Source organism: Vanellus vanellus (genome assembly GCF_965231255.1).
Source record: "Vanellus vanellus genome assembly, chromosome: 23".
In the NCBI taxonomy this organism is placed as follows: Eukaryota; Metazoa; Chordata; class Aves; order Charadriiformes; family Charadriidae; genus Vanellus; species Vanellus vanellus.
This window is the reverse complement of record NC_138928.1, coordinates 5,026,834-5,053,776: the sequence shown is the minus strand read 5'-3', so window position 1 is coordinate 5,053,776 and position 26,943 is coordinate 5,026,834. Positions and strand designations below refer to the sequence as shown.

Here is a 26,943-nt window from a genome sequence, read left to right as displayed (position 1 = left end):
CATGGGGCAGGGTCTGGGGGTACAGGGATGCATGGAGCAGGCTTCGGGGGTGCAGAGGGCAGGGTTTGGGGGTGCAGAGGGCAGGGTCCGGGGATGCATGGGGCAGGGTCTGAGGGTGCAGGGGCAGGGTCCAGGGGTGCAGAGCGGCATGGGGCAGGGTCTGGGGGTACAGGGATGCATGGAGCAGGCTTCGGGGGTGCAGAGGGCAAAGTCCGGGGGTGCAGGGGGCAGGGTTTGGGGGTGCAGGAGCAGGGTCTCGGGGTGCAGGGGTTCATGGAGCAGGGTTCGGGGGTGCAAGAGCAGGACCCGTCGGTGCGGACTACAGGTCCCGGCAGCCCCGTTGCCCGCAGCCGTTCCGCCGCTGCCTCCACCTGACCCTCACATGACCGGCGGGGCCGGACCGGGGCCGGGGCCGGGATGGGGCAGCGCGATCGCATGTTCAAGGTGCTGGTGGTGGGGGACGCCACGGTGGGGAAGACGTCGCTGGTGCAGCGCTACGCCAACGACAGCTTCAACCGCCACTACAAGTCCACGGTGGGCGGTGAGTCCCGTCCGCGGCGCCTCCGCTCTCCTCCGCCGGTGGGGCCCTCGCGGGGCTCAGAATGCGGGTGGGAGTGCCGCATTCGGCGCTGTTAACCCCCCGCCCCCGTCGGCTCTCACGGGAAACTCTCCCCTCGCCCCCCCGCCGCCCGCGGGCGTTACTGCGCTCCGCAGCTCCCGCCGCCCTGGGCGAGTCCTGACCCCCCTCTCGGCAGACTCGGGGGCGGGGGGGGGTCCCGACCGCCCTCCCCCGGGGCACAGCCGCCCCCCCGGAGGAGCGTCAGCCGCGGGAGTTGGGAGGTTCCGAGCTCGGCCCTCCCCGGCGGAGCCGACAGCCGCGCGGTTGGAACGTGCGTTTCGCCGCACGAAACCGCCGCTCAGGTCCGGGCAGCGCTCTGCGAAGGTGATGGGGGAAACGAGAGCTTTGTAACAAGGAGGTCGGGAACAAGATCTTCGTTTAACATCAGTGTAAAATGAATAACCTACGTGGAACGGGAGGTGCCAGGGCTTTCCTCGGGAAATCTCCTTCAGGACCCGAAATAGAGGAGCAGAGCGCGGCCGCTTAAATCTCCTCATTCCTGAATCAAGACGGGATGAACGTTGAAAACGCGGGAGAGCCACATCCTGCTGGGGCCGCGTGTTTGCGCTGCGCCCACACTGTTACTCCAGCAGTAAGAGCTGCAGACGGTTTTCTTTTTACTTCTTTTTTCTTTTTCTTTTTTTTTTTTTTTTAATTCGTCCCTGGCTTCGGGAAGCCCCAGCCCTGCTGAGCGCGGCTGCCAGCGGCGCCGGACGCTTTCCCCCTGCAGCGAACACCCGACGTGTCGTAATGTGAGGAAAAGGCAGCGTTTCCCCGCTCCGCTCCCCGCAGCGGGTCCGGCCGAGGGGCGGGTGGTGGGGGGCGGTGGGTGTGAGGGGGACGCGGAACTCCGTGTAGCAGCGGCTGAACCGTTCAGGCAGCGCAGGGCAAAGACGGGCAAGAGCAGCAAATCCAGCGTTGTACTGGCATTTAGAGCCGGGCTGCCCAAGCGATAAGGTTTCCAGTATGTTTTTGTCTGCCTGTGGTTATGCAGGGTTATGTGCAGGAGGAATTCTTACTCCTGAACGTTTTAATTTCTGCTTCCTTAGCTCCTGGTTAGTGGCACTAGTGCCGGTGTTACACCTCCAGGGGTCAGGAAGGGGGTCTGATGGGGATGGGGACACAGTTACAGACCCTGCTGGGCCAGGATTCTGAAAAGCCCCGCGATTCGGGGGAGCGGAGTCCACCCGGCGCCGCGTTTGCTGGGAAAATTCCACCTTGCCTTCCTCCTTCCCGGAGCACTGCAGAGCAGCATCTCTGCCGCCGTTCGTGAGGGCTTCGACGGCCGCCCTGCTGGGCTGCGCGTTGCGAGACGGGGAGGGACGCTGCTCCCTTCGGGGTGTCATTTAACTCTCTCACCTGAAGTTCAGGAAGGGACAAGCCCAGCGCCGCATCCCAGGGAGGGATGAGATGCTGATAACGCGCTTGACCTCTGCTTATCGGAAGGCGTTCTGTGCGCCTGTGGCCTCTCCGCAGGGTGGGGAGCGGGTGGTGCGTGGAGCCCTCAGGATTTAACATTTCTTTTGCAGCTTTCTGCGATGGAGGAGAGGGGAGAGCACTTGCAGAGCCTCCTGCTCTGTGTCTGCTCTGTACGGGGGTGGGCGATGGTCCAGCGCGAACTGCCGGGGCTGCGAACGCGGTTCCTGCATTGGCTGCACTGGGAAAGGGTGAGGGGCTGCGGAGGAACAAACCCCATGGTGCAGAATGACGCTAATTAGCTTTCCTTTCTTTTTTGGGGATTCTCTAGTGGATTTTGCTCTGAAGGTGGTCCAATGGTCGGAATCGGAGACCGTACGACTTCAGCTCTGGGACATTGCAGGTATGTTCACACAAAGCTGCTCAGGAGCAGAATTTAAAGCTTTCAGTGGCTTGGCCCTTTTTTCTTTTTTCTTTTTTTTTGTTTGTTTTGTTTTTTTTTTTTCCCTTCTTTCTTTCAATAGGAGTCTGCTACAAAAATAAATCCTAAAAGCCTGTGGATCCGAGGGGCAGGACTGCTGTGGTTTGCAGTGCTGTCACTAGTTTGCAGTAGTAATTTAAATATTTAATCAAAAGCCATCTGCAAAGAACAGAGCAGCGCAGATGATAAACCCTATCGAGCCTTTCTTCTTGATTTCAAAGCCAGAACAGAGTGGATGGGGAAACAGGCTGGTTTGTATGCAGCTGGATCTCTAACTTCCCAGCACCGAGTTCTCTGTTAAAATCCCGATTTTGGCCTGATCCTCGTGTCGAAGCGTGGAGCGGCTCCACTGACCTCCCGGCCGGCATGGGGAGCGGGGCTGGGGAGTTGCCATGGGGCTGCTGGGCGCCCTGTGCCAGCGGAGCCGCGGGTCCCTCGGGAGCCCTGGTGGCAAGAGGAGACCGTTGGGTGCCCCCGAGGTGGTGGGGCTGATGGGCCGGCAGCGGGGCACGCTCCGGCGGAGACGGCGTTAGATGTGGTGAAGCACCCGCTCCCTGGAGAGGCACCGAGGAACACCGTTCCCAAACAGCGTCCCGAGCAGCAGAAGACCGAGGAGAGGCCGGAGCAGTAGTGTCTCTAAAATGGCACTGCTGGATCTCGAGGGGTGAGGAAAACAGGGCTGTGGTTTCCTCCGGTTTCGCTGCTCAGACGTGTGCCTCTGGAATCCTTAAAAAGAAAACAGGAAGGAGAAGTTTGCAGCAAGAGGATTGCAGCAAGAAACTGATGTCAGTTTCAGCCCCGAAAAGGCGCTTAAGGTTTGGAAAGCGGAGGGGCCGCGCTGTCACGGCGCTCTTGTCGTGCCCCGAGCAGAAGGGGACGAACGCACCGAGAGTCGCTGCCGCGTGGCCTTCCACCTCTGAGGGCCGCGGGGACGGCCAGGCGGTTTGAGGTGACTCCAAGTGCTCAGATCTCGATGGCTTCCGCGCGAAGAGCCTCTTGACCAGCTACGGGGCTGCACGGGAGCCCGCAGTGAAACCTCTGCGGCGTCGGGAATGCGGGTTTTCCCCGTGACCGGTGCGATGCGATGCGATGCGATGCGGTGCGATGCGATGCGGTGCGGTGTGATGCGATGCGGTGCAAACGCCCTGTGCTGTGTCCCCCATCCCCGCGAGTGCAATCAAACGGCGCAGCGGTGCGGCGGAGCCGCTCTCTGGGTGCAGTCGCGGCAGCGCAGGCAGGCTGTAAGGTGTAAGCAGTAATAAAGGCAGGTGTGAGTTGGGATGGTTTCTGTTAGGATCCATTTTTTTCCTCCCTGGAGAGCCTGGGCTGGAACGTTGCGCCCGCAGCAGCGCGAGTCCACACTGGTGGCACGGTCCTGAGGCTGCTGGTGGCCAGGCACCCGGCTGCCGGCGGGACTCTGCTCGGGGGGAGGTGAATGTGTGGTCGGGGACACTAAATTTAAATGGTTACACCGGGAATAATGCAAGTATTTCTGGGAGAGATGAGCATCTGGGTCAGGATTAAGCGCTGCCCAGTTTGTTCCAGTTCTGTGGCTGCATCACTGAGGCACCCCGGCAGGACGCAGCTCGGTGCTCCTGTTCGCTCATTATTTTAGCGGAGATCGGTAGTGCCAGCTGAGAAAACGATGTACCGGGATAAACATGTTATTTGCATGAACGAATCTAAAAACGGTAACTCTGGAGCGGGGGATTTCTACTTTTTTTCCTTTTGATCCTGAAGGGCAGGAACGCTTCACATCCATGACCCGGCTCTACTACCGGGAGGCGTCAGCCTGCGTCATCATGTTTGATGTCACCAACGTCAGCACCTTCAGCAACAGCCAGAAGTGGAAGCAGGATTTGGACAGCAAGCTCATGCTGCCAGACGGGAACCCCGTGCCTTGCCTGCTGCTGGCGAACAAGGTGAGCAGCTCCAGAGGGGCTCCGGGTGTCCGTGGCTCCATGTGTCCGTGTGTGTGCCCAGGAGGGCAGACTGGAAGGAGACGTCTTTAGCACTAAGCCTCGCCCGGAGTTGTCCCACAGCCTGTGGTCTTCGTAATCCTTTCCTTAACTCTTCTTCAATTTTGTGTCTCTCGCCAGGATTCTCCTTAGCGAGGACCCTGGTAGGACTTGATGCGCAGATGGCACCAGGGAGATGTTAACAACCGCTCTCTCCTAGGACGCAGCGCCTTGTGCTGTCCTGTCGGAGCTCGAGCTCTGTAGCTCCAGGATTATAAAGCTTTTCTTTTTCTTTTTTGGTCTTTAACGTGCAGTAGCCCGCGAAGGTTGGGTATGACGCTGCAGGTAAAGTCTCTGTTCAGAGCTGCCAGAGGGCTGTGCAGTTTTCACTTGGGTGCAGTGTCAAGTTTCACCGTGTCGATTGGTTGCTCTCTTTTAATGATTTATTTTCCTTTCATGTAAAAACTACCTTTGTGTTCTTCACGTGCCAACGTTGGCTCGGCGGCCCCCTCCCAATTCAGTTTGAGACTTGCCTGGTTTGAGAGAGCCTAACACTGCAGATGACTCAAAAACGTGATGGGTGGGCAGGAGAGTGGCTTTTCTTCTCCACTTCTCCACGAATAATGCTTTCCCCCGATAGCTGGTTTAGGGTATCATTTTTGCCGGCATTCGGGAAATCTGTGGGACTGCCCGCGCTGCCGTTACAGGCTGCTGTGGGCCGGCGTTTCTCACTGCCTCGCCGTACGTCCCGCGGGCAGCAGCGCGGCCGCCTCCGTGCCGCCGCGGGGGGAACGCTGCCGTGCTGCCGGGGGCCGGGCGGATTTTGGATGGGTGACAGTGCTTTTGTGTCCTGTGCTGGATGAACCTCCATTCCGCGCGTGCTTGACTGAGGTGTGTCCGTAGCTCAGATGAGATAAATGTATCGCTGCTTGCAACATCCCATTAAGAACCTTGCCCTGAGAACTCTCTATCAGCTCGCGATCTGGGAGATGTGAAGGGCTGAGCCTGCTGCCTGCCTGCTGCCTGCTGCCTGCCTGCTGCCTGCCTGCTGCCTGCCTGCACACAGGCAGTAAATGGCTGAGGGGGAGAATTCCCCTCCCAGCTTAAAAATTAAAAGGCCAAACATAAAATGACTGCCGCTTGTTTTACAGTGCGACCTTTCCCCGTGGGCAGTGACAAGAGAAGAAGTGGATCGGTTCAGCAAAGAAAATGGCTTTTCTGGTTGGGTGGAGACGTCTGTCAAGGAAAACAAGAATATTAATGAGTCCATGAGGTAGGCACAGTGACCGGTGATGCGTCTGAGAGTTGATTCCCTCTTTCAGACACGGCCCTCCCTGAGGTGAGGGGAGATGCTGTCAGTAAGTAACAAATAGCAGCAATAACCTGCAAGTAAATCTCCCGCAGGGAAACTGAATTCCGAAAGGTTGGGAGTTTTTCTCTCTGATGTGCTTTTGGAAACAGAAATTCTTTGAGCAATACCAGGGATGCTTGTGCATCTGCTGGACGCTACCAGGAGGATGGGACTTCTTCTGCAAAGATATTATAAATTCTTTTGTGATGTACCAGTCCTTTGATGGAGAATTTGGCCTCTTCTGAAAGATCTTAGAGCGGGCGCTCACACCTCATTTTGGGGCTGGGCAGTTTGTACCCAGGCAGCCGGTGTCTGTCCCGGTCCCAGTCGGGGCCGGGGGAGGCGGCTGCAGTAGGTTGGTAGTTATCCGCTCACTGCAGAGTCTTCTGATGCTGCCGGGTAATAGCAGCGGTGCTCTTGTCAGTGCTATGAGGTTCCTTAACCGGAGTCTTTAGTCCTTAAACTTCTGGAGTTTTGTGTCCTTCTAGAATGAACCGCGCTTTCTTTTTTTGTACTGCTGAAAAACTGTGTGGCCCGATGCTGCTTGTTTTAAAAAGAAACAAACGAAACAAACTCATGTATGTTTGTCTTGTAGAGTCCTGATTGAGAAGATGATGTCTTCATCCACCGGTGATGGAAGTTCCTCTGCTGCCGGGAGTGGGGATTATATTAACATAAAAGAGACGTCCCCGCCGGGCTGGGCTTGCTGTTAGGCGCACGGACTGCACCGTCTGCCTTGGGTCCAGCAGCAATGTCCTTTCATTTTTACCATAATTTTTTTCCTAAACTGGCTGTCACTGTTTTGGGGGTTTGTTTTTTTTTTTTTTTTTACACGATCATGAACTGTCTTCTGTTTAGTGCGTATCTGTTCTCAGCAGAGAATTGCTGCAATGACTTGGAGTGAGGAGTGGAAAGAAGAGAGGAGTGAGAAGATTCCTCTTTTTCCTAGCGTAGCAGCAACTGGAAGCTCTGCTGCCAGTAACATAGCGTGGTCCGTGTTCAAGCATGTGGCTTGGATTAATTTTTTTTAAAAAAATTTGAGCACTTCATCTTCTGACATATGACGGCCTGTCTCAGGCAGGGCGAAGGATGTCGAAGGTATATTTTTAATATTGTTGCACCTTTTATCCCCCACCGCCTGCTCCCAGCATGCGCAGAGGCACCAGCCCAAAGCGTTGCGGTGACTTCCATTCGAGGCGTGCGGAGTTGAAGCCATCCCTCTGTGCCTGTGATCCCCGGGGTGGGATTACAGGAAACTCCTTCCTTCGTGCTCTGGAACTACGTACCTGTGCATACGCGTCCCGGAGGGACCAACACATCTCATCGTTGCCGCTGACTGCCCTTACGCTGTGAAGCCAGGTGTGGGTTCCACGTAACCAGACCTGTAAAATCACCGGTGTGAATTTGAGAAATGGCGTGGCACAGCCCTTGCTTTCCCCTGCGCTGACCGCGGGGCGTAACAGCAGACACCTCAAATTTGTGCCGAGAATTGCCCAGTTGCCTCCTGTTCTTTCTTTCTCGCTCACCCTCTGTCTAGCACAATCCTACGTATTCTGTTCTGCTGCCACTTTATTAGGGCGCCGAGAGCCGGAGGAGGAATAGGTTGTAAACTCCTTTGTATGTGACAACAACGGTCCTTTTCACTTGTCGAACACCCTCTATCCGACCATCTCAAACAGCTTTGCAATTGCTGATGAATTGCCTTCCCCGCAATGATTCCGTAGGGATGGAGCGAATTTGGTAGCAGGGATGGAGCGGGGAAGGCGGCGCTCCGCGTGCCCACCCGCTGCTTTTAGTGCTGCTGGGGGGATGCAAAGGAGAGGACTTTGCGGGACAAAAGGACATGAAGAGAACCGCTCCCCGCTTGCCTGGTGATGCCTGCTTTCCCCGGCAGATCCCCACGTGCTCCTTGTTGAGAACGGTTTTTGCCAACAACAGCAAAAAATGGGTAAAAGCACACTAGATAGTTCTCTCCGAAGAGCTAATAGGAAACTCACTCCTCAGGGCTGGAGCTATATAGCGTTGGAGGCATTTTATATATGTGTGCTGTGCCATAGAATTGTCTTGCCCGTGTTTCGGGTTAGGATTTGAAGAAGTGGTCTTCAATGATGCTTTTCCCTTCTCAAGTCGTTTAATTTGAAAACGGGGCTATAAATCGGTTCATCCTGATTCCTGCTGTATCAGGACTGCTTTTCTTTGGTGAAGTATTCTTTCTGACTGTCTTTTCTTACTGTAGATAATCTGTGGGGGGAGAAAGTGGTCAGAACAGGAACTGGTTGCCTTCACTAAGCACAAAAAATTCTGAGTTTTCATCCTCTGGAGTTGGAAAGGATCGATAAGTAAACAGTAAGGGCTACGGAATTTAGAACTAGTGTTGTGTTCCACTGTTTTAATGAAAAGCTAAAAAGTCTGGGCTAGGATTCTGTTGTGCAAATATTGCCAAATTTGGTTTTATAGGTGCTTAAATATACCCTTTTCTGCCGCTGTTGGATTCAGTGTAGAAACATGTGAAACATGTAGAACTGGTTAGCAACAAAATTGAACTGTCTTGTTGAATTTTACTTCCTAAACATTGTGTTAAAAAAAAAAAAAAGAAAAAGAAAAAAGTGTTTTTTTTTAATCCTATAAACATTTCTTCATGGAACGTGGCAAGAAGGGTCTAACTTTTTTAAGGATCTGTCACGTAACTATTAGAATTCACATGTTATTTATTGATTTCTATATATGCACCTTGATGCGTTTGAGCAGAGGTCAAGCATTAGCAGTATCCTTACAGATGGAGAAACGGAGGCTCGAGGTGGAAATCTCTGCCCGGGACCAAGTAACTACTCAATTCAGTAAGAGCTGGGCACTGAAAGGCAAATCTCTGATTCCTGTTTCGACGGCCTCGCTGCTGGGCCACGCATCTTGGGGGGAAACATCTTTGGGTTTTGCATGTCGGTTTGCGTGTACCAGTGCCTCTTTGGTGTCTGGACCTCTTAACCTGGACCTCTTTTCATAAGTGCCTCTCAGAAACAAAGAAGCCAAAGGAAGATCTTTGGAGGTTTTTTTTCTACTATACATAATTTCTGTTCTGCCCAGTGGTTTCCGGTACCGGTGTATGCCTTGGGTGGTTTTTTTTTCCACACTGCTTACTGCTTGTTAACATCTTAATAGACACAGTAGACAAGTGTCAAAAACCCAAGTCTGCACAACAGAAACAGTCGTTGCTTGAGACCGGTATGAAAACCCAACCAGACAGGAAAACGATTTCACTGTGCAGATGTGTGGTTTTTTTCAGAGCTGTGGCGCACAAGGTGCTTAAAAAAGCAAAACAAAATAAACTCACCTTGATTTAGTCCTGTAAAACAAACTGATTCAAAAGCCCCATCTAAACATGCTCTTTGCTGGGACAGGCAGGGTGTGAAGAACCGTCACCTGTGAAATTGATTGTGCCCAGCTACTGCTAGCTGAAATAATTCTTGTTTTTAAAACAACTGAAAGGGAAAAGACAACTTGAGTGAAGCAGTTTCTAAGCAGTATTTTAAACAAAGATAAGCCTTGTTCACGCAGACCAATAAAAACTTGAATCTTCCAAATAGGAATCAGAAAAGCCTCGTCTTTGTTATGACGCTTCACTGCTGTCTTCCTCAGGAATGACCTGTTCTGAAAATGAAGGCATTTCATCAAATGAAGATTTTCCCTTCTGCAGTGCCTATTTTGACTTTGCACTCTTTGTGTGACTCTGGGCCAACTGTACCTATTTCACTCTTCCACTTATTGTTTCTCATTCCTATAGTTTTAATTTGTGGCCATGGGACTCAAAACCACATGAAGTTTAATGGTGTATTTTATATGTTGATGACAGCGCACTATGGGTCCACATAGCTGGAAATTTTTGCTGTAATAGAATTTGAAATCATGAGGGCAGACTATATTTCGGAAATGAGTCAACGATATCAAAACTTTGCTTGTTTTTTTTTTTAATTGCTTGCAGTTACACAGAAGTATTTTAAAGACAGGGTTCTGATTACTGTAAAGTTGCAGTATTACCATGTTACTATAAAGAGAAGAAGCTGCTGGGAGGTTTTCCCCATATCAATCAGTAACTAATGCAGTATTGCAAGTAAAAGTTTGAAATAAAAGTTTGACGTCGCTTGTGTAGTAGTTGTTGTTGTTGTTATTGTTTCCCTGTCTCAACAGTCCTAACAAACGGGTTCACAAGTTCAGACTGGAAGCAGTCTTGCTGTTGGTAATAGGGGATGTATAAAGCATACAGTGTCAACTGCCCTGTGTTGCCAGCAAAACAAATTAGATCCTTTTCACTGAAACATCTTGCTGTCTCAATTATTGTCGTCTTACTGACCTACAAGCGGGATGTAAGCATGCAAAAACTTTCGCATCTGTGAGTCATAGTGGCTTTTAATCCAATATATCCAGCTAAGAGGAGAAAGAAAAGAATTCCTTGATGTGGTGGTTTGTTAATTCGCCTTCCTCCTTATGGCTCATTAATTCACACAGTGTATTTTGGGGCTGGCTATGCAGGCAGGCAGTTGCTCTGAATGCCCCTCTTTCTTTCCTGATCAGCTTGATTTTCATGAGTATTGACTTGCACGAAGGACAGGGCACATCTGAATTGATCAGAAAAATGGCAGTAATTCCAAAGGAGACAAATTAAGCTCAAGCAAGGCATTAAATGAACTCAAATTACTCCTATAATTAGGTAAAAGCTGACCATATTTGTATTGTCAAAGCAGTCTTCTCAGATAACCCAACATATTAAAAAAATTATTTCTAATAAAACTGAGGAATGAGTCTTTCTAAAGATCGAAGTGCAAAGCAAAGTGACTTGCTATCGCATAAGCTGCCATTTTAATGGACTGTGGAATATGTTTTATTTTTCCATGGCAAAAGCAGCTCCTTTTCTAAAGAAAATGAGTAATTTGGGGTTTCTAGGGAAGTTAAAGTCTAAAGAACCCAAGAACTTCCCTGGACTTTGCATAAATCGTGCATGTTCTTTGTATCTGCTGACTAGTACAGGGGAAAGTGGTGGCAGTAATGAAATCAGTACTGATCATCATGGAGTCATAGAATAGAATCACAGAATGGTTTGGGTTGGAAGGGACCTTAAAGACCATCCAGTTCCCCCCCTGCCCTGGGCAGGGACACCCCCCACCCAGCCCAGGTTGCTCCCAGCCCCATCCAACCTGGCCTTGAACACCTCCAGGGATGGGGCAGCCACAGCTTCTCGGGGCACCCTGCGCCGGGGGCTCACAGTAAAGAATTTCTTCCTAATACCTAGTGTGAATCTCCCCTCTGCCAGTGTAAAAACATTCCCACTCATCCCATTGCTCCCATCCCTGATCCAGAGTCCCTCCCCAGCTCTCCTGGAGCCCCTTTAGGCACTGGAAGGGGCTCTGAGGTCTCCCTGGACCCTTCCCTTCTCCAGGCTGACCCCCCCCACCTCTCCCAGCCCGTCCTCCCAGCAGAGGGGCTCCAGCCCTCCCAGCATCTCCGGGGCCTCCTCTGGCCCTGCTCCAACAGGTCCACGTCTCTCCTGTGCTGAGGGCTCCAGAAATGGACGCAGTAAAATAATAAAATTATTATTAAAATATGAAAATCATTATTAAAATATGTAAGTATGTAGATTTATTACAAATCCCACCGCGCAGCCCCCGGTACGGGGGGTGACTCCGGGGCACAGGGGTGCTGTTGGAGTCAGGGTGTTGGAGCATGAGGCAACGACGCGGTGACCGCGACGCTGTGCCAAGGACCCGGTGTGACCCTGCCCGCCCCTGCCCGCCCGGTGACAGCCACCGCGCCCTCCCCGTTTGTGTATTCCTAACGGGCGGCCCCTTCTGCAGCCCGGCCCTGAATGGCGGCACGCTTCCATGACAAAAGGGCTGCCGCAGGAGGCAGCGATCACCCTCCCGGGCCCTAACCCCCCTTCCTAAGCCCTGGCAGGCACGTCAGGCCGCCGGCCGGGCCCGCCCCCGCCGCTCCGCAGCCGGTTCTCCCCTGAGGGGAGCCGCCGGGCCCTGTAGGCCCCACGCGTGGGCCGGGCCCTGAGGCCGCGGGGCAGCGCGGGCCTGCGTGGGAGGGCACTGCCTGGGGAGCGGGGCCGGGACCGGCGCCGCGGGCCCTTCGACGCCCCCGGGGCCGCTGCGAGGCGGCGCGGCGCTTCCCCGCCTTTTCCCTCCAAAACCACGCCAGGCCCTGCGCAACGAATCTGCGGGTCCGGCCCCGCCGGACGGCCCCCCTCCCGGTCCTCCGTGCGCCACGGGGAAAATCCAAGCCGAATACCGGCGGTGGCGGGGTGGTCCCGGTGGGGCGGGACGCGGCGGCCGCGGCTCGGGGGGAAGAAGAGGGGGCGGCGGGAGGCGGTGGCGAATCTGCCGGCGGCACGGCCGCCCTCTCTGCCGCTCACAGCAGCTTGAGCGTGTGGGGCGTCCTCGCTCCCCCCTCCCCTCCCCGCGGGGAGAGTGGGCAGGGTCTGCCCACCGTGATGGTTCGAACTAGCCAATGGAACACGGCCGCCTGCCCGCCACGGCCAATGAGCGGCGGGAGGAGGTGGTGCCAGTGGGGTAGGCTGCACCGCCCCCCGCTCGCATCCTCTCGGCGGTGCGAACGCGACCATTTTGCGGGGGGGATCGGCGAGCGGTGGCGACCGCGGCGGCGGAGCGGTGACCGGGGACGGGAGGGGGCCGCGCGGCCCACGCAGAGGAGCGGGCGTCTCCCGCGGCGGGGCGCGGGGCCGGCGGCGGGGGCGCCTGATAGGGGGAAGAGGCGGCTCCGGAGGCGCGGCCTGAGGCGCTGGGCCCAGGGCTCCCGCTCGCTCCGGGGAGGGGACGGGCGACGCCGAGCCCGCACCAGGCGACCGTTTGTTTTTTTTTCCCCTCCTTCCCCTCAGCGCTGGGCGACGTCCCCCAGGCCGGGCCCGAACCGCCGGGGAAAATGTCCAGGCCTGTCAGGTGAGTCCTTGGCGGAGCGCGGAGGCCCCGCTCCCGCCTCTCCTCCCACCCGCCGCGCCAGCGCTGCCTCCCGCCCGCCCTCCTCCCGGGCCCGGCCCCCGGCGGCGGCCGTGGCGGGCCGGCGGTGTAGGCCCTCCCGCCCGCCCCGCAGCAGGCCTCGCCGCAGGGGCAGCCCGAGGCGAGGCGGGCCGAGCCGCGGAAGGGCGGGAGGCCGGAGCCCGCTCGCCGGAGGGCAGGCCTGCGGCGTGGCTCCCGCGGGGCCCGGGGCGGCTGCGTGGCCGTGGGGAGGAGAGCGGGCGCGGCGGAGGGGGCAGGCAGGCCGCAGGGGCCGTTTTCTCCCGTATTTCCCTTCCTCTATATTTTTTTCTTCCTTACAACTTTTAATATTTTATTATTTGTAACGCGGCTTGTTGCTGGCCTGGCGCGGGGTGGTGTGGGCTCACCGGGGGGGGACGGGACGGCGCGTTTCACAACGCCGCTCCGGGGGTGCAAAGAGGAGAGGCCTTGGGAGAGGCTGTCCCCAACCTCCCACGTTTTGTAGCGGGGGGGGCGGGGGGGGAAGTGAATCTTTGCTATCCACCGTGACCCACTTGGTGCAGAGCTGGCGGGCGAGAGGCGGTGATCGGCAGCAGGCCTGTGTCGCAGGCTCCCGCACCCCCTCTCGGGAACGGGGGGAGGATGGGGAGGGGGGGCGAGCAAACCACGCTGCCTGGGGGAGGGGACAGGCATGCAATAAGCCGTGACCAGCGAGGGTCTGGAGGAGAGGGGCTGTGCATGCAAGTTAAACCACGTTTAGGGGAGGAGTTCGGAGGAGCCGCCTCCTCTGGTGGGAACAGCACTGAACACACGCCCTTTTCCTCTCGCCTAACTGCTCTCCCCGGGTCGGTTTCCTACTGGTGTTTCCCCGCTTCCCCCCCCGCCCCCCCGAGGGCTGATTTTAGATCGTGGGGAGGAGGAAACCGTGGGTCATTTAGCGAAAGGGGCTGTGTTCTTCTCATCAGTAAAGGAGGTAGGTTGTGGTGTTTGTGTCTTTAGTTAATAAGCAGTGTCCAACACTGGAGTGTGGAGTTGCAGAGGAATCTTAAGTATGTTGTTGAATCGTGGCAACTTTGAAAATCTACGGGATAGAGAACATGTCATGTATCTGAAAGCTTACTGAGAGGGGAGGAGTGCATTCTTTTTTACTTTTCTCTGGAAAGTGCTCAGTGAACTTGTAATTTAAATTGTCTTTGTAGAAAAGGCAAGAGGTTTCAGAAGGTATTCCTTGAATGCTCTGAAATTTTTTCTTTCTCAAGATACTTTAAGAAACTGGTTGTACTTTTATTCCCAGTAAGCCTGATCTGGGGTGTGGATCCCAGGTGTTTTGAATCTTTTGGATTATAAATATAAAATTAATTGCGACTATAAAAATTACATATATATTTATAGATGATAGCCTGCATATTTAAGTAATATCTCTAATATGCAAGAGTTTAAAAAATGGTAACTAGGACAACTTTGCTAAGTAGGGAGGATTGACATGGTGGTTAGTGAAACAATTGTTTGTTCATAGCTCCTTTTTTGACCAATAGTGTATTCCTGCATGAAAAGGTAAGGGCAAATAAAGCTCAAAGTTCCAGTGCTAGAGAATTGTCTCGGGTCCAAAAGGTGGATTAACAGGACAGGGTATACCCTGCTCTGAAGCATCAGGCTTTGGCCTTTTGCAAGGCAGGATGTTGGACTAGATGGACTAGCGGTCTGATCTTGAATGACAGTGCCTGTGTTCTGAAATATAGTGATGATGTGACTTTGCTGCTCAGGGTGACGCTTTAGTGTGCGTTCTGCTGGTGATTTAGTTGCCAGCACTGGAGTCTTGCTACAGGTAAGGAAAGTGTATCTTTAAAGTATAGCTTTGAAGGTTTCTTGTATTAAATAACTCTCTGTAAGCAGCCATTTCTAAAAAATAGTAATAAAAAAATCTCTGCAAATTCATGCAGTGTTGTGAGAGATCTGACTTGTCTTACCCTCCACTGACAGACAATGGTCTACAGGAAAATTGAGTGCCAAAGTCCAGCAGGTTGTTAGTAGCAGAAAACCTTTTGGCACATGTTGAGAATAGACCTAGCTCTCTGCTATCTAGCTGTATTTGATAGCCCTTTCAGGGGAAAAAAATGTAAATATTCAGTGGCTAGTACATGATATTGTTCTACTAGATAGTAACTGGAGAACTCTTCTAATAGATTTAAATCCAGAACTTATCCAGAACTTTTAAAATTGTATACTTTTTTTTTTTCCCCCTGGATATCTTAGCTGGTAATATGGAAGTCAGGTGAAAGGTTCCTCGTCAGAATAAGATTTAGTGTTGGAAGAGTTTTCCTCTATTCAGTGGTCTTTGAATTAATTTATTATGACTGCTAGTTTCTAGTGAATATACACGCACCTAAGACAATGAACTTAAAGTCTGACATATATCCCCAGTTTCCACTCTGCTCTGTCCTGGTATTTACAGGCTTCATGTGCCTGGCACTTAGACCTAAGTACTTTTTACACAATTAACCCTCTGGGTGGATAATGATGGTATCTGCACTATTGTTAGAAAATGGCAAGAAGTAAAAGAACCTCCAGTTATTGAACCTCTGCATCTTGTGGCTAACTCTTCTGAAGTACTGCAAAGAGCATTTGGAGCTGGTGGCTACGTTATTGTATCCCTATCTATTCTTGAATACAGATGAAATAAAACATTTTGAGCCACTGTTTTTATATACAGCGTCAATTAATGTGTATTAAGTAAGAATTTTGACTTTAAATTTGATGGAGCTTGCTTCTGCTTTTCCTCGCTGGTCACTTTCACTTGCTGGTATTCCTCTCCTGCATGCATTGCAAAACAAAACCATACGGGCAAGTATGGATATCGCGGGGTTTTTTATTTGTTCAAAGTCGGTTATGAATTGATGTATCTCAGTGCTTCAAGGCTTTACGTACTTAGTTCTTTATTAGTAGTTCTTGAATCCCAGTCTTGCATTGGCACTGCAGTGGAAGGGTGGTTCTCTGAAATTTTGCTTGCAGGAAAAAATATATTTATCTATTAAATATAACTTGTGTTGCCAGTGTTGTGCCTGGACAATGTAAAGTATAAATATTGTGATTCTGAAAAACTTCCATGGGGTAGCAGGAAAGTAACACTTCCTCGGGGACTGGCATTTAACTTGAGTAATAATGTGTGGTAGTGTCCAGAGATAAGCTATAGGCACTTTCCAGATAAGTAAAAACATATTGTCCTTGCTTTTAAAACTTTCAGTCTAAAGAAAAACAGAAAGCAAGGTAGAGGTACAGTAAAAATCAAAATATCAGGAACAACACAGGTTGCAGAATTAATTATTTTTTTTTTCTTCCCGTGTGTGTGTTTTGGGGTTTGTTGTGTGGGTTTGTTTCCCTCCCTCCTCCCCCCCCGCTCTGCATCAGAACACTTCTATATTGTATCTTAAAATCTTCTCAATTGTAGTTAGGTTCAAATGGAGGATGGGCACAAAACTGCTTAAACTGTTGCTGCATAAATCATTTAATTGTTTTATGGAGTTTCAAGTCATGTGTATCCCTAAAAATTCTGCAGATACCATGAGCAGTGCCTAGTCTTACAGACGTTTGGAGTTACACCAAGTCCAGACCCAAACAATGACCTCTGTAATTGGGAACCTCTAGTCGGTGAGTCTTGTCTGAGTACAGTTGTGCCAATTTTAAAATAGACTAACACCATAGTGACGTATTTTAGGTACGTAACTGTCACTAGGCTTTGATGTTTCAACTTCTGATGCGTAATTCTAAGTGAATGTTCATTTAAGGCCTGAATCTAGCACTCCATATTTTTTTTTGCACAACTTTTAAAATACCTATTAAAAATATATATCCTGTCTATCTTTTTTTTTTTTTCCCTGTGTATAAAAAAGGCAAAAAGGGGTGCTTTTAATGGCAGTATTTATTGCTAATATGTTGACCTCAAATTGGGACACCTTTACCAGCTGGGATGAGAACCAGAAAGTGAAACTGACCACTCCTTTAGTGTGAAGAAAGTTCCATAACTTTATCACCAAATGCTTAGTTTGATGGTTATATTGGTTAAGTGCTGTACGTTAGGTTTGTTTTTGAACTGATTATTAGTTTGTATTGTGACATGTTAAGTTACAAAGACTAAGGGTTTAGGGACCTCGCTAGCTGAAGGTAGGGTATTACTATACAGTCCTTATTCAGTTGTATAGGCATTTAGTGATCCTTTAAAATGTTAATATTGCTTCTCATCATTTCAAAATTTCAGTTTGGTAGGAGTCAAGTAAGGGTTGTAAGAATTACTGTGCATTTCTGAATTATTACTAAATTACTTGAGTAGTACTTTGCTAAGTAAGTGTTTCTGATGTAGCGTGTTGATGAGTTACTAGATGAGTTATCCTTATTCCAGAAATATTAGAAAGACAGCTGTTAGTAAAAACTTAGGCTATCGGGACTTCTCTCTATACCTTTCCTCCCCAAATTCCTTCTTACATGCACACTTTAAATGTTAAGCTGAATTAGCAAGTAAGTTATCTTAAAATTTCAGTGCATGTTTTGAACCAGATTGAACAATATCCATCCCAGATATCTACTAGACTGTCTTTTTTATGCTCAGCCTAAATGAATTTAAAAAATAGTTTATTTTTATGTCTGGTTGCTTACCTTAATGTCATCTAGTCTTTGCTAGTGGCAAAGAGATACTTTTCATTGACAAAACCAGCAATATTTTTTTCCTGGCTCTTCACTGAAGTTAACTTATATACTGTGTTTTTATCACCTTGGTTTAATGAAAGATGCATTCTCTCTTTGCAAACTTATAGTTATTAAGCATTGCACATCAGTGCTGTTGACAGTTCTAAAGAAAAACATAAGTTGATCTAAGTGGAGTGAATGATGTGTATAAAGTGAGGAGAATCGCAGATACCAGAGAGTTTGCTTCTGCCCTTGCAAGATTCTTTGGTTCTGTTGGGAAGACTTGCAAGTTTCCTTCTTCAGTAATACCAGTGTAGATATTCTTTCATTCCTCCACCCTTCTCCTTGCCCTGCAAAATAACATAAAGTACGCCAAAGAGCCTTCTCTTGTTTTCTTCTGCCATAGTGATTTTTTATTTTATATTTGATACAGCTATCAGTGCTCCTGTTCACAAGGTAGTGAGAGCCTAGCAGGATTTACTTTCTAGCTGAAAACATAGCGTACAGTGCTTAGAAAGAGGAACGACATAGACAATGTTGTTCATTAATGTTTTATTTGACTGCGTTACATTTTCAGTACCTGATTTAATATGGGTCTCTGACTGAAATAAGGAAGATGAAGCTGTGTATGCCCAACTTACAAGGTGGCAAAATCACAATTTCTGTCTTGCTTGTTGGATAAGTGATGTCAGAAACCATTTTTTTACAAAGCTGCTAGAGTATGTGGCAATTCTACTTTTTTCTCCATTTACACTTTTAGGGAGAAAAAACTCTTAATACCAGATACTTACATTAAATCAAACATTTAGTTACTTTCTTGTTCATCAGATGCTCACCAGAATAAAATTAGTGAGATGGGTCAGGAGTCAATCTTGGGGAAGACTGCTTGTTAGAACAGGAATTTAAGTCCCTGGACGGTACACCGTAACAAGCCTTGCCAATAGTTGTATTCCTAAATTGGTATTTTACCATATTCGGACTGTGAGTGAGCGAGCAGTGCTCTGTAGCACATTGCTGTTGTACTTTGTTCTACTCACGTGTACTCTGAATCTTGGATGGGATTCAACCTGTAGAAATCTAATGACTGGTCTTGCCTTCCTTTCGTTTGCTTGTTTGTTGTGTGGTTTTGTTTTGTTTTTGGTTTTTTTTGTTGATGGGTTGGCGTGTTTTTTTTGGGGGCGTTTAAGAGGCTTGATCTAGGGCTGGAATAAAATAATCATGCTCCTCCATCTTTTGAAGGCTGCTGCTGTAAGCCGTGAATAGAGGTATTTGTACAGAAGGGTGACTTATGATTCATTCAAATGGATCAACAGCGAGAAGGCAACAATGACTTTTGGGGTATCTTTCAACTACGCGGTCTTATCAGCAATGCATGATGTTAATCACAAAGTGCAGTTCGGTTATGGGAAGCGAATGTGAAATTCAACAGTTGTGCTCAGTAGTGCAGGAGAGGGGAAGGGTATTGTGGGTTGTGTGCTGGATGGAGCTTGTGTTGGCATCTCTTTGCAGTGGTCCTCAAGTCTGTGACACTGGGTAGGTCACTTAATCTATCACTTGCCTGACTTTTCTAGCTGTAGAGGTGAGCTCATGGGATGATCACTACAGAGTCAAGTTCATCGTTGGCTTTGGGTCAAAGGGATTGTATAAAGTATGTGTGGAGGGGGGTGTCTGAATCTCTGGTGCCTTCTTCAACTGTGCCACTTCCTCCCATTGCACGTCAGCCATACGAGGTGGATGTTTGGAGTCTGAGTTTCACTGAGCCGTTATCAGCTACAACTAAAATACAATCCAATGTTATAGCTGTCTTGGTTCCCTTGAGTAGCTGTATTACAGGGCAGTTATGTCTTGTCAGTAAAGTAGTTGGGATGGGTGCTGAGAAAATAGCCAGCTTATTATTACTTATATTTTGTTTTTTAGGTTTTGCTCATTTGCTGTCTAAAAACATAGGTTGAGTGAAATGCCTGTCTTCTTCCATTGTTGTTCTTAGTGATAGTTAAGCATTGTAACAGCTCTCTTGCATCTTGTTAGAGCATCAAAGTCACTAATCGAGGAAGCTCCTAGAAGTGTCTGGTGAAACCTTAAAATGCTTTAGAAACAAGGAACACATGGGAAAACAAAAATCTAGAGGAGAAGGTATGAGAGCAAACATGATTATGTTGAGCTGTGAGAAGCAGAAATGCAAAAAATAGCAGTTAAGAAATGTTTATCTTAATTCATGATAGTATCTGTATACTTGTTTCATACCTGGAATCCTGGTCTTAAATATCACAGCTTTGAGACAGGATGTTGGGGGGAGCTCTGGGTTAAAGTTCAGGCAGATGCGTTCTTTAAATGTCTTTAAGCTTTAGGTGCAGACACTGCTTTATATCATTTTACTAGTGAAAGCACTGTTTTATAATGAGATACTTATATAGTTTTAATAATGAAAGAACCGTGCAGCATAGGTTAAGATGACTCTTCCTCACTGTAGTCATGACCCATAAGAGAGTGCTACTTACCAAAAAGCACTTTAAAATTCTGAGAATATAATCCAGTCTATTATAATAGCTCCTTAGAAAAATGCTAGAATATACTGTGTGCTCATTTCTGACTTCAAAGGTGTAGGTGGCTTATTCATGAGAGTTTTCTTGGGATGTTTTTGGGCTACAAATCCTGCACTGGAAGCAAGAAAGTGCTATATCCTTGTTACTTGAAGAAAGCTTTTGTATCTCTGAGATTACGAATTGCTAATTTTATTTTTTTCCACTGCTTTTTAACAGGAACAGGAAGGTGGTCGATTACTCCCAGTTTCAGGAATCAGATGATGCTGGTAAATTACTTTTTTTTTTTTTTCTTTCTCCCTTAACAATACAATATTCTTGGGCTAGAGCAATTAATTTATTGATTTGCATATTAATTGTTTTGCTTCTAGTCACATCTTTAACTTAAATTCTAAGAAGTTTTTGCTCTTTGCAGTCTCTGAACTGTTAATAAGTATTTGAAAATATAATTATTCTCATATGTTTTGTATTAAACAAACAATGGTGATAGAAATCTTATTATTTAATGCTTGTATTGTTGTAGTGCCTTGAGGCTGTTGGCAGCAACTGTCGTCTTCCTTGGTCTATGTTATGTTCTGTGGCAGAATCTCCCTGATGCCACTTTTTTCTAAAGTAAAATGTTTTCAATTTATTTTAGTGGACTCTAGTTAATCCCATAATGTCAGGCATATTTGTGAATTGCATCAAAAAAAAAAAAATCTTTGTTCTATGTGAATTAACAAAATATTTCTGGAAGCCATATGGAATATGTTTTGTGTTCTTAGAAAATAGACATACTGCTACTGTTTGCTGAGTGAGGTTGCACTGATAATTAATGGAAACAAATATGCATAGTTCTTAATTGCAGTCCTGTTACTCATATTGTATAAGGTATTGTGTAATAGTTGCAAAAAGTTTCGCTGTAAACTACTATATAATGGCATACTTTTCCTATCAAAGGAGAGTAAATAAAGTGTTTGCTGTTAAAAGCATGTAGAAATATATATGGATGTTAACTTCTGGCACGTTTACATAATAACTCTTTCTGACTAGCTGTAAAATGAGACACTGTGTCCTCTTGTGAGGCTTTTTGTATGTTTCCTAGTAGTCCTGTGTCAGACTTGATTTTATGTGGCATTTTTATTGTGCTGTTGGCTGAAGAAAAGGTAGATCGCTAGTTTAAGACAAGACTTTGCTTCTATAAAGTTTTGTTTGAAGCTTTGTGATTTTATTTTTTTTTTTTTGAAGGGCTTCTTTTTGATGTGCATGAAATGGTCAGTTTAAGTTATAGCTGAGGAAGTCAGTTTGCTGGGAACTAGGAGTTTGATTCAAAACCATTTTGTACTGTCCCGTCCAGATGAAGATTATGGAAGAGATTCAGGTCCCCCATCGAAGAAAATCCGTTCGTCTCCCCGGGAGGCTAAAAACAAGCGGCGATCTGGGAAGAATTCTCAGGAGGACAGGTAAAAGAAGCCCTTCATTTGTTACAAACATGTCTCTAAACCTTGTCCTGTATGTGGGGAGCAGTATCTTACAAGAGGAATGATTGTAAGCAGAATTCAAGGCCAGCAGTGTAAGATACAGAGCTCTCAGTCACAAAGCTTGCGTAACCAGCTTGGACATTGAGGTGGTTCTTTTTTATCCGTGTAGACAGAGAAATCATGTGTAAAGTACTTGTCACTAGTACTTTGTCATTAAAATAGCTTTCATGAGCTAGACAGTTGGAATGGGAAGGAATATGATCTGAATTACAAAAGGTGGCAACTAGTACAATTATCCAGGTAAGTTAGTGGCGAGATGCGTTTCATTTTCCATGTTTTTTTGGTATGCTCAGAGCATTCCTGTGGTTAAAGATTAAATGGGATGGTACAGTGGCTGTTAGGAGTAGGGGTCATTTGTTTTGTGGTTCTTCCTTTCACATTTCCTATTTTGTCTAATTCAGAAACAAAGTAATTTGTTTCGATAACTGAGATGCTCCAGCAGTGCGAAGGGACTCAGTTCTAAGTGATGCCCTACTGCATAGTGAAAGTCTTTCCTGTAGAGTGAAGGTATCTTCCTTTTTACGATAACTATGGTCAGCAAATGATTGTCATAAAACCTAATAAGTCAATTGACTGCTTTCGTGACAGACATCAGCTTCAGGGATGGAGGTTCTGCCAGCTGGTTCTTACCTTATAAACCCAAGGTGTCTCTTTTTTTCTGTTGCACCATTTGCTGGAATATAGGTAATTTGCCAGCAGATATGCTTAAGAGGCTTCCCCATCACGTTCCTGTTCTATAAGTTGAAAGCTGAATGTAGGCATGGCAGTATTTGCATGGTCCATCTGCTATCGTGAACTGAGAGGGAGAGACTATTTTCACCCTGGCAAATGCCTGTAGCATCTGAAATCAAAGATTTAATGGGTATGACATATAAAGAAATTGGGCTAGGCAACTCCCAAAGCAACTAAATAGTTGACCTTGATGTCTTACTAGCTTTGGAGATTAAGTATGTAAGAACATTTCTGTGTTTATCACAAACATAGCAGAGGGCTCGTGTGTCAAAAAAAAAAAACAAAACCCCAAAACCCACTCATGTATTTAAGTGATTGAAATCCAAAGTTATCTGCATAAGACTGAAAACACATGGGCCTGAGGGGCTGTAATATGACAAGTTATCTAAAGTATTGGAGTTCTTGAGAAATGTTGTGTGTCAGCTCCCACTGCCAAATTTGAAAGTACCAAAGGTTTGATCTGTTGTATTTCTTGACCTTGGCAAACTCTGCAGTGTAGCCGTTCCTGAAGCATATGTTGTACATCAGTGGCCCTCAACAGAGTATTCCTGCTTGTTTATTCTGTGATTGGAGTGCATGTTCTCACATGCTGGAAGGAAAGCGCTCTCTGGACAGTGGTAATGACTAATGATGGGCATTTGGATAAGAACATTAATACCTACTTGATAGGGATACCTTCTGACGAGGATTGAAACCACTAGAAGGGAGCAGTGAAACTCCATCAGAGGTCAGATCAGTTGGGAAATTGTAGACCAAATACATTCTAGTTAAGTGCTATGCAGCAATGTACACAGAAGGAAGGAGTCCAAAGAAAATACTGTCATAAAGACAAGTGATGACTATAAATCCATTCAGAATAAAACTTTATTCCATTTATAGCCTCAGGCATACATTAGCATATGAAACTTCAAAATTTTAACTGTAAAATGGAAGACATCTGGATTATTGGTACGTTTCAGAGGGAAGTGCATGGTTCGTCTCATTTATTTCCTGGTTGGTTCATTTGATTCCATGTAAGTTTGTATGTGACACGAAGTTTGAACATTATCTTTCCAACCATGGTAACTACATACACAGCTGAGTAATGTCCAGGAAAAGTGCTCTCTGAAAATTGATATTTTCCATACAGCAGTGACTGAAATAAAAGCTAAAACAGCATTCAAACCCTGTCTTTCTCTCACTTTCAGTGAGGATTCAGAAGAAAAAGATGTGAAGACTAAAAAGGACGATTCACACTCGGCAGGTAACTAACTACACTGTACTGATAGTGTATCTTCAAAATAAAGACCAGTTTGTAAGAGTTACAGGAGTATGATTTGACATAGGAAAGAAATTGTTCTTACTAGAGCAGCGTGCACTTTTCAGATACAGTTATCTTAAGCTGGATGCTGCCTCTACTGCTGTTACATCCAGCCCTGTTTTGGGATAACATATTTTTTTGTGTAACATGATGCTGCTATAAAGTTTGTCTTCATGGGTAGATAGATGTATGTTAATCTCTTCCCTGTAGTTCTCGTCCATATTTCAGAATGATACAAGAAACTTCATATTCATACCTTTTTCTTCCAGATGAAGATTTTGGCAGTGAAGATGATGACTTGGGAGCAGATGATGGCAAAGCTGACAGTGACTATGAGAGCTCTCAAAAAAGCAAAAAAGGAAAAAAGGCTAAACCAGAAAAGAATAAGAGAGCAGCCTCCAAATCCAGGAAAAGGCCTGCAGGTAAAAAAAATAAAAGGTTGCTAGTCTTTGCAGTGCAGGTTACTGCACAAGATCATTGTTGGGTGACTACAGAAATGTGCTTATTAGGTTAAATGTGACCGTGTTCTCCTCACAGCTCAGTTATTCAGTGAGTGTCTTGATTAACTTTCTTGTGATTTACTTCACCTTTGTCTTGCCCATGTGCTACCTCAAGACAGTTAAGTGTTCTGTATCCTGTACCTTCATTATAACTTGGTAACTTTTGCTGCAGAGGACAGTGAGGATGAGAAAGAAGACCACAAAAATGTGCGTCAGCAACGACAGGCAGCATCCAAAGCAGCTTCTAAACAACGAGAGATGCTTATGGACGATGTGGGTAGTGAGGAGGAAGAACAAGAGGATGATGAGGCACAGTTCCAGGAGAGTGAGTAAATGGGATTATAAATGGGATTATATTATAAAATCAATGTGACATGGGTATAGTTCCAGATGTGAGTTTATGGGTCTGGCCAGACAGCAAAAGGAACACAGATTGCTTTTTGACTGTGACAGTGAAGACATAAGTTGTGTTTCTCAGCAATTTATTTGATACTGCATATCTGTCCAACAGACCAGCTTAAGCTTTTCACATCTGTAATTTTTGTTTGAAGTTTGCAGCAAAGATCTATATATGTCTTTATAACCAGCCCTAAAGGATTATTTTAAAGATGTTAATGCTTTTTGCTGCTTCTTGCTATCTCATTGGTTTTGAGGCATTAATGCTACTTTCAGGTGATAAAGTACTTTTATCTTTGGTTGATCAAAGTAGGACAGTTTGTTTCATAAGCTGGGTTCAGCTGGTAATGAACCGCAGTCAGTTCGTGAAATACTGAGTGCAAACATGATTTCAGAATGGAGTAAGAGTGCCATTGAAAAGATCACTTAACTTCTCTCTATCAAGAAATTCTCTTTATTTTGAGATGGGTTACTTATTGAGGAGATGGAGCATATTTTGAGAACCTCAAATCACTTGCCTCTTTCGTCATACTAGTGCTTTATCCCTACCAGTGTAAAATCTGCTGCTATGTCAGATTTCTTTAGCACAGCAGATAGGTGGAAGCTCATAAGGTCACAGAGTCTTAGTTTTCTGTCTCTGCAGTTTAACTGGCAGATCTCTCAGCTGTATCTACTACTCTCTTTCCTTTTTTCGAAAAACTTAAATTTCTTTGTGCTTTCAGCAGATTCAGGAAGTGATGAAGACTTCCTCATGGAAGATGATGACGACAGTGACTATGGCAGTTCAAAAAAGAAAAATAAAAAGGTTTCCAAGAAATCCAAGCCAGAGAGGAAAGAAAAGAAAATGCCTAAGCCCAGGCTAAAGGCTACAGGTGAGTCTATGCAAAGAGTTACATAGCTTGCTTTAGAAGGTTGTATTTTCTTTTTCTACTATAGAAGAATTGGTGGAAATCTTGGGATTGGTAAGCATTCACATGCAGTGTTGAAGGGCTAATTCATGTAACTTGCCATGATTTAAAGCAGCACTATGAAATAAGGTGGCTTTAATTCTTACTTAAAAGATTGAATTAGTATATATGTCTTGGTGGCAAAAACTGCGTAGTTTGCAAAACCTTCCCTATTGAGGTGCTGTAGTCTGACTTTCTGTGTCACATAGCCAAATAATATAATTTGTGGCTTTGTTTGGGACTCGTGGACTTCGTGATGCTTTCAGGGTGGAGGAAGGTGGAGAAAGGTGGAGAAATTTGAACCGAAGGAAAATCTGATACAGTTCTGCGGGAAGTCTAAAATCATAATAGCAACGTATGTTAGTTTATTATGTCCTATCCAGTAGTTAGTCAGGACTTGCAATTAAATAGTTTTTAAATCTTGTTAGTGAGCTTTTCAGTTCAACTTTATTAATATGGAGTGCAAAAACACAATGCATGTGGTATCGTCAAAGCAAAATGAAACCTGCTGGATTGTCTCGTAAATCCTGTTTGTATAAAGCCATATGACTTTTTTGTCTGTGTTGCTGATCATAACTTTTATAAGCTTTTTCTTTTTTCAGTGACCCCCAGTCCAGTGAAAGGCAAAGGGAAGGCGGGCCGCCCCACAGCTTCCAAGGCCACAAAAGAAAAGACCCCATCCCCCAAAGAAGAAGATGAAGAGCCTGAAAGTCCCCCAGAAAAGAAAAAATCATCCAGCCCTCCACCAGAGAAGTCAGGGGATGAGGGATCTGAAGATGAAGCACCCTCTGGTGAAGATTAAATGGCAGTTGAGGAAATCTTTGTTTAAAAAAAAAAAAAAAGGAAAAAAAGAAAAAGGAAAACATACTTAGGGGTAGAACACGGTTTTGGCTGTGGCTTGACTCATGGGCTTTGAATGCTGTCTTTACTTTCGGCTGTTTAATACAGTGTATCCTTTTTTTAATAAGAGGAAACCCTTATACAGTAATATTTTGAAGTCAATGTTCTCTGTTGGCCATTCCGTTCTCCCTCCCCCAACAAATCTGAAAGCCATTTGAGACAAATTAACAGACCATTTAAATATATTTTTTTTTCAAGGGATACTGCAGTTGTGAAGCAATAAGGTTTGAGACCGATATGTGGAAACCATACTTACAAATCGTTAAGTAGAATAGATTTCCCAGTGCTGGTAAGAGTTCTTTAAAACTATTATTCTGTATTTGAATATGTGGAAAAAACGAACCTGTGCTTTAACAGACTTTTGTTCATACAAGTTCACTTTCAGAAAAAATGTAGTTGATATGAATTCCAGTTGAGGAAGAGGAAACATGGGGAAGAAACCTATGTTTCTTGGGTTCGGGCACATTTTTCAGGGAAAGCAATCAAGAGACTTGTAGATGGTCTGCTGTCTTGTATTTAAAAAAAACCCTCTGATTAGGTTGTGAGATCTTTTGTCTTTGCTGGATAGAATACAATTCTGCTTTAGGCAAATTGCAGTTCATTCTATACAAATTCATTCT

The 26,943-nt window shown here is 46.7% G+C and overlaps 2 protein-coding genes across 4 annotated transcripts; both read left to right on the top strand.

Annotated features, from left to right (window-relative positions):
* Window positions 1–417: 417 nt before the first annotated feature.
* On the top strand, window positions 418–7,187 carry RAB29 (RAB29, member RAS oncogene family; the record flags this gene model as incomplete). 2 transcript variants are annotated; one of them, XM_082494397.1, is made up of 5 exons in its annotated part: window positions 418–541; window positions 2,367–2,438; window positions 4,257–4,438; window positions 5,626–5,747; window positions 6,421–7,187. In XM_082494397.1, the coding sequence occupies 5 exons, from the start codon at window positions 418–420 to the stop codon at window positions 6,536–6,538; spliced, it is 618 nt and encodes a 205-aa protein (XP_082350523.1). In that variant the 3' UTR covers window positions 6,539–7,187. The 2 variants fall into 2 exon arrangements, with proteins under 2 accessions (XP_082350523.1, XP_082350524.1); XM_082494398.1 differs by lacking the exon at window positions 2,367–2,438.
* A 5,352-nt stretch (window positions 7,188–12,539) lies between these two features.
* On the top strand, window positions 12,540–26,280 carry NUCKS1 (nuclear casein kinase and cyclin dependent kinase substrate 1). 2 transcript variants are annotated; one of them, XM_082494414.1, is made up of 8 exons: window positions 12,540–12,775; window positions 20,248–20,297; window positions 21,365–21,470; window positions 23,468–23,523; window positions 23,850–24,002; window positions 24,253–24,405; window positions 25,199–25,348; window positions 26,026–26,280. In XM_082494414.1, exons 1-8 carry the CDS (start codon window positions 12,759–12,761, stop codon window positions 26,223–26,225), a joined length of 885 nt encoding a protein of 294 aa, XP_082350540.1. In that variant the 5' UTR covers window positions 12,540–12,758; the 3' UTR covers window positions 26,226–26,280. The 2 variants fall into 2 exon arrangements, with proteins under 2 accessions (XP_082350540.1, XP_082350541.1); XM_082494415.1 differs by having other exon boundaries at window positions 12,545–12,775; window positions 25,202–25,348.
* The last annotated feature ends 663 nt before the right edge of the window (window positions 26,281–26,943 follow it).

What these genes read in the sequence shown, in the direction of transcription:
- NUCKS1 (XM_082494414.1), top strand. An exon ending in TCAGGAATCAGATGATGCTG is followed by an intron (nt 20,298 to 21,364) that starts GTAAATTACTTT and finishes TGTCCCGTCCAG; the next exon opens with ATGAAGATTATGGAAGAGAT. An exon ending in ATCCAGGAAAAGGCCTGCAG is followed by an intron (nt 24,003 to 24,252) that starts GTAAAAAAAATA and finishes CTTTTGCTGCAG; the next exon opens with AGGACAGTGAGGATGAGAAA.